Consider the following 7,381-nt stretch of genomic DNA (forward strand, 5'->3'; position numbering starts at 1 on the left):
TCTGCTTGAGGATATTGTGTGAAAATTAATTGTATTATGAAATCTGAACCCATCAATGGATGCCATGGATTTGTATCTGCTTGTATTCCAGAGGATATTGTGCGGAGGATATTCTATGTTTGGTTTGCACGAAGGAATAATTTCATTAATTTGGTACTCTGAAATAATTTGATGCTCTAGCTTAGAATTACTTGTTTGGTTTCAAAATTGTGAACTGTGTTTGGTTTAAAATTGTAGTCATTTCATTGTATATAGTGAAGTAGTGAAATCTGAAACTATGGACGGTTTTAAAATTATGGACAGTTCCCCACTTTGTTCAATATGAAATCTGAAACTGAATAACTTGATTGTTTAATCATTAATGTTGTGTTAAGCTTTTGATTTTTTTTTTTAGTAGCAGTGATGGATATTTCAAATAACCAAAGTTCTGGAAATGACAACATGACTCCTAATACTGGATCTTCAAATCCTCTTACCGAAACCTCCACACCCACATCCTCATTACGTGCCAAAACTGATCCAGCATGGGCACATATTGCGTACAAAAAAGAAGGAACACAAAATATATATACATGTCTTTTTTGTACTATTAGTTATAGAGGAGGTGGGATAAATAGGATGAAGCAACATCTTGTTGGCACTGTTGATCAAATAGCTGCTTGTAAAAAAGTTCCACATGATGTTCGTTATAGAATGGCAGAGTCTTTAAAAGAAGGGTCAAAGAAGAAAACTATTGAAAACATAGAAGAGGAAGTCGAAGAAACTCATGTTGAATCACCAAATGTCACAGGTAGTGTGAGGAAGAGGAAAGCTTCTGGGAGCATAGACAATTTTTTTGCTCCTAGAACAACTCCTGATTCCCAACCTGGCATTAAGAGTGCATTAGCAACTAAAGAAGCAAAGCATAATGTGAAAATGTTGATTGCTGAATGGGCTATTGTAAACTGCATTCCGTTTAAGGCGTTTGATTGTCCTTTATTTCAAAAAGCTGTGGATGGCATTGCTTCAATAGGGCCTAGGTTTAAAGCTCCTAGTGCTTATGATTTTAAAACCAACTTGTTGAGTGACTGGAGAAAAGAATGTCAGTTACTTATTGATAGCCATCGAGCTAAATGGAAAAACAATGGTTGCACACTCATGGCTGATGGATGGACTGATGTTAGACAGCGTATTTTGATAAACTTCTTAGTGTATTCTACACATGGTATGGTATTTGTGAAGTCTGTTGATGCATCAAATCTAGTTAAAGATGCCAAAACTCTATTCACACTATTTTGTGAAGTCATTGAGTGGATTGGTCCTAAAAATATTGTTCATGTGGTGACTGACAATGCAGCTAACTATGTAGCATGTGGTAGATTGATTAAAGAGAAGTATAAAAGTATTTATTAGTCACCTTGTGCCGCACATTGTTTGAATCTTGTATTGAAAGACTTTTCAAGCATGCCTCATGTGTCAGACCTTGCATCAAAGGCATCAAAGATAACTGTATTTGCATATAATCATATGGTTTTCTTATCATGGCTGAGGAAAAGACCGACTTGGAAAGAAATTGTGCATCCTGGTGCCACAAGGTTTGCTACCACATTTATTACATTGCATAGTATATATATGCACAAGAATGACTTGCAGGCTTTAGTTGTTGATAAACACTTTGTGGACCACAAATTATCAAGGACTGAAGCAGGAAAAAATTTCAGTGCAATCATATTGGACAATCGGTTTTGGAATGATTGTTATCAAGTTGTGAAAATTGTATCTCCTCTTATAAAATTGTTGAGAATTGTTGATTCATATGAGAAGCCTTCATTGCCTTATGTTTATGAAGGCATGCGAAGGGCAAAAATGGCAATTAAGGAGATGTTTAAGAAGAACAAGGACCTGTATAAGCCGTACACAACAATCATTCAAACTCGATGGGATAAGCATTTGAAGACTAATCTTCATGCAGCATCATATTTGCTGAATCCTGCAATCACATATGCTCCAGACTGCCCGATCAAGTCAAAGTTAATGATGGCTTTAATTGATGTGGTGGAGTCTTACTCAGACGAAGAGGTTGATGGCTTCTTGGTAATGAAACAAGCAACTACTTATCGTGAAGCTAAAGAATCCTTCAGTAGACCATCATGTCAAAAAGTAGCACAGAAACTTGACCCTTGTAAGTGTTTGTATTTAATAGTTAATAGTATATTGATGGTCATTCACTAATTTTATATTTCATATTTTTATGATTCAGATGAATGGTGGACATATTATGGATGTTTAGTGCCAGAGTTGCAACGTGTTGCGATGCGCATTCTTAGTCAAACTTCTTCTTCTTCTGGTTGTGAAAGGAATTGGAGTTTATTTGAACGCATTCATACAAAAAGAAGAAATAGATTGGAGCACAAGAGGCTAAATGATTTAGTTTTCACAAACTATAACTTACGATTGAAGCATAGGTAATTTTATAAGTTATGGCTGCTTTTATTTTGATATGGATTTACATCTAATTGAAATTTTATTTGTCAGGAGTACATTGAAGAAGCAGAAGGCAAGCTATGATCCTATTGACTATGAAAACATTGATTTGGTGGACTTTTGGGTGACTGAAGAAGATCCTGTTCCAGAGTTTGATGATAGAGATGTGGCGACATTTGAAAGTGTTTTCAACAATGAAGACATTTCAAATTTAACAACTCCTGGGAGGGATAATGAAGGTATTATTATCTTAGTTTCTTAGAAGTTATAAATATTTTTATTTTAATATTGATTTACACTTAATTGACATTTTATTATTGTCTTATTTAGGTGGTGGTGATGATATGAATATTGTTGAACCTCCACCTCTGCAAGATGATGTTGCTCCTCCTTCTACTTTTCCTCTTCCAACTATTGATGTCTCCATTCCTGGCCCTACCAATGAATTGAATGATGATTTTGATTTTCTGTAGTGATGAAGATATATATATTTGTTAATGGTAGTTTGGTACAATTAAATGTTTAAACTTTAAACCACGTTGGTTGTTTTTTGTATTTTGTTAAATGATTATTATTAATGAATGTTATTTTTATTGTCATTGCTAATTAAATTAAATTATTTTAATATGACCGGTCTGACCCCGGTCTGACCCATTAACCCTTGACCTACTATCTAGACCAGTTCAGTGTCCGGTCCGGTTTTTTGTTCATTGGACTTAGCAAGCTATGGGGACTACTTTTCCTGCAATGCGAATTTTTTAATTGGAAAAAAAAAAATGATCCACATGGCCGTTTCTACCTGTGAAAAAAATCGACATGGATTTTGAAATAATTCAATGTCTTAAATTTGAAATATGGAAAATAAAATAATCTCAAATATCAAATCTAATATATATATATATATATATATATATTAGATAGCACAAATTTTGCGGAAAAGAATCAAAATCGTAAATAAGTTTATTCGTAAGGTAAATTAATTTAGAAAATTAACAAATATAAGAGACAAAATTGATCATGATCATAATGCTTTTCTAATTCTATTTATAGGGCAAAGAGAGAAGACATTTTTTGGTCATATTTATAAGGTATTGAGACAAATTTTTTGTATGAATGAATAATTTTACCCCTAATTTGTTATTGTATTGACTTTGTTTACATGTATAATGTATATTAAATAGGGATAAAGTTGAAAAGTTATTAAATCTTAAATAAAAGTTAGTGAAGTTTAAAATTTTTCTTAGTCTAGGTGAAACATACTGGAAGTTATTTCTAAATAGGACAGAGAGTATTCAAGACCAAATAAAAGGAGAGAGATTGGAGGGAGTATTATTTTTTAAAATAAAGGGACAAAACATGACGATCCTTATGGTTTGTGAAATATATATAAGAAATGAATCAGTTTAAAAATAGGGTATGAAACAGATGAGCACAATATATAACATACTTCTGCTATAGGTCTATTATTTGTCATTCCTTGTGTGTATTATTATGGTTTAACTTGATCCGCAACCATTTCACCTGTTAACTCATTCTCTTGCGCTTCTCCTCCAATTATGTCTTTTTATAAGAACCACCTGTTATTTTTATCTTATTTCTTTTTTATAAGAAACATTTGTAAGATGTCTTAAAATTTTTTGCCTAGTTTTACCCCCACTTGATTATTTAGTTTAATACTTAATATATTTATTATATTATTTCTCAAAGTATTATTTATTCATCTCTCTCCATCACACTTCCTTTTTCTTTTATAATTCTCTTTATTTTAATAATTTTCTTATTCTTTCATTTATTCTCTTTCCTTCTCATTAATAAGAGTATTTTTTTAAAAAAACTTACAACTATTACATATATATTTTTATTGTCTTTAATTAATTTTAACTAATTTTTTGATTTACGTGATTTAGGCATATTTTTTTATAAAAAGGGATGGAGGAAGTTAGTACTATATATTTGTCCAAATTATACAATCATGTAATTAAGACATTTCACTTCATTATCAAAAACATTTAAAATCAGACCGGGTGTATTGTCGGAAATATAAAATGAAGCAGGTCATTTTCCAATTGGCTCTTGTCAGAGTTTTGACTTGCTTGAGTCCTCTCCCCATGTTGGAGCTAGAGACTCGGCTGGTCTTCATGTGAAAAGTGACTTATGGAAAAACTAACATTTATGACCACTTGTACGTGTTCTTCTTCAATGGTTGCATTTAATTTCTTACTTATTTTTGTGTGGTGTCTATATTTGTTACCAAAATTTAATAGGAAATGAATTAACAACACTCTTCTAGTCCTAAATATAAAACTCCTTTTGTAATATAATTTACACTATAAAAAGGGTCTTATATTTAGGAATGGAAGAATAATTATTACGGGCATGTTATCAATGCGTTTAAACCTTTTCGGCATATACTCATGTAGTCATATTTATAAAGTAAAGGGAGAAATTTTTTATATGAATGTACAATTTTAACTTTTATTTATTATCATGTTGACTTTATTTTCATGCGAAATAATATAGATTAAATAGGAATAAAGTTAGAAAGTTGTTAAATTTTAATACATAGTTAACAAAGTTTAAAGTTTTTTTTTATTTGTGTAAAACATCTTAGGAATAACTTATAAATAGATTAGAGGAATGTATTTTAGTATTTAGGGCTCCTTATATGGGGAGAACATTTGATGCTTATCATAATTATAAGCATGGAGTGCTCATTTTAGTTTGGATCATTTAGATTGATTTTGGATGATCCAGATTTAATTTAAACTTTTTACATATTGTTATTTTTTATTTTAATAGACGCAGAATTTTTTAAAAGAAAGATAATCTTATAACTAGCGATTTATCATTGAAAAAAATTGCATATTAAAACTTCCAAATTTGAACCATTCATATCAAACTTTAAATGGTCTAGAGTATATTATGAAACATCCTTCCGTAAACCCTTTTTAATGCGTGTTCAAAAGTATTACGGTTCAAGCAGATGACAAAACAAGCCGCTAGATTAAAAACTTGTATTTAATTTTTTGGGTTACTATTCACTGGTTAATTTTAGATTTTTGGTCCAATTTTGAAAACTCATAACTAATTATAAAAAAATCGTATTGAGGTGGTTCAACATTCTATTTCAAGCTCTTTCAATTTTCTATAGAGAAAAAATATAAATGTAGATCTAACCCTTACCAACTGATACAGTTAATTACATAAACTTTACTGTTTATTTGGTCAAAATAGTATTTTCTAGATTCTTTGTCCTAATTTTGAGCAACCATAACTTTTAGCACACATATCCAATTTAAGTAATATATCACTTTTTTTAAAGCTTAGGATGTTATATGGATGCTCACCAAATTTCACCAGCAGATTTAATCGTTTTCCTCCGTGTAACTCAATCACCATTTCATGACTCATTTAGGGATAATTTACCCCCTTACTTACATTAACAATTCATAATTACTTCTTTCCATACATATTATCATTCTATTGATATACTAACCATTCCCATACATCATCATAGCCAATTATACATGCCATTACCATTATTTAACATCTTATAACATCAGTGGCATATTTATATCATACATTGGCATACAAATTGTTAGTGCTAGTTTCACCCAAGAGGGGGTGAATTAGGTGATATAAAAATTTGACTTTATAAAATAAATAATTGAATAATGCAAAGGAAGCAAGTTTAGAAGGATTTCACTGAAGATGAATAGAAATAGAACATGCAGGAATTTATACTAGTTCAGTCAGAACCACTTAACCTATCCCAATCCTCAGAGCATCTATGAGTTTTCACTAAACCCCAAGATTCAATAGGGTCTTGGTGCCACAATACAGTAATTGAGCTTACTTCAATTACTCCCCTTACTTCCCGTAAGGTTACAATCCCCTCAAGAATCCCATATTCTTGAGTCACTCTTTGAAAGCAATAAATGATTTACAAACTCTCTCTTAAGAGTGTGTGGCATAAACATTGAAGCTCAGTATAGAAAAAAGAGTATTGAATGCAAAGATTAATTTTAACAGTTGGTAGCTCGGTTCATTCACTACTTCATTCAATGCTCTTCGCGCCATTTATAGTTAGATTCTTTCAAGTTTTCGTGAGACACAATAGCTTGTAAATGTTGGGATATCGCTTGCATGTGTTTGTAGTTGCAACGGATGTTTGTAATAAATGCACTTTTGACACAATAGCTTGAGCCTATAATATAACCATTGAGCTTCGTAACCTGCAGAAGTGTCTTGGTAGAAAAATAAGATTCGTCCAAGAAGAAATAAAAGTGAACACTAGAATAGGTGATGATCTTTGAACTTTAATACAAGGAGTGAAAATCATAAATTAGAGATCAACCAACCAGACAATCAAATTATCAAAGACCTGATCGATAAGCCCTTAATCGATAAAATTATCGGTTAATTGAAAGGAAGCAATTCTAAAATGTAGACTCACTTATCAAAGTCATTATAGATCAAACACTTTATGGAACAAGTTATCGATATATAGTGAAATGTAGTCAAAGTGATTTTATTAAGATAATTCATCTGAAATTAGTTGAAAAGCTTGTCTCTTGAAACAGGTGCCTACTCACTTCTTATAAGAATAGAAGATAATTAATGAAGGCTAAGAAAAGTTTAAAGACAAGATAATATCATTCTTTCTGAAGAGTATCGTGAAGGACAATTTAAGAAGAAATGTGTTTGTACTTTATAGAACAAGTGATCAATAATCTACTTTATCAAACAGCTTATTGATATTTTTTTTTGGACTCAACAGCTTATTGATAATTGATCGAATAAAACTTGAAGCTGAGTAAGACTGAGAGAAACTTGATCAAACAACTTATCAAACAAGGGAGCAAGACAAACTTAGATAGTTTTAGAACAAGTTATCAATATGTATGATTATCGATAA

The 7,381-nt window shown here is 31.2% G+C and overlaps 2 protein-coding genes across 2 annotated transcripts; both read left to right on the forward strand.

The window, feature by feature from the left end:
- The first annotated feature begins 402 nt into the window (after window positions 1-402).
- On the forward strand, window positions 403-1,392 carry LOC114740197 (uncharacterized). Its single transcript, XM_028928318.1, has one exon. The coding sequence runs from the start codon at window positions 403-405 to the stop codon at window positions 1,390-1,392; it is 990 nt and encodes a 329-aa protein (XP_028784151.1).
- A 38-nt stretch (window positions 1,393-1,430) lies between these two features.
- On the forward strand, window positions 1,431-2,269 carry LOC114740198 (uncharacterized). The gene is made up of 2 exons (XM_028928319.1): window positions 1,431-2,073; window positions 2,240-2,269. Exons 1-2 carry the CDS (start codon window positions 1,444-1,446, stop codon window positions 2,267-2,269), a joined length of 660 nt encoding a protein of 219 aa, XP_028784152.1. The 5' UTR covers window positions 1,431-1,443.
- The last annotated feature ends 5,112 nt before the right edge of the window (window positions 2,270-7,381 follow it).

This window comes from Neltuma alba, unplaced genomic scaffold (genome assembly GCF_004799145.2).
Source record: "Neltuma alba isolate B1F8T4 unplaced genomic scaffold, ASM479914v2 tig00003079_pilon, whole genome shotgun sequence".
NCBI lineage: Eukaryota > Viridiplantae > Streptophyta > Magnoliopsida > Fabales > Fabaceae > Neltuma > Neltuma alba.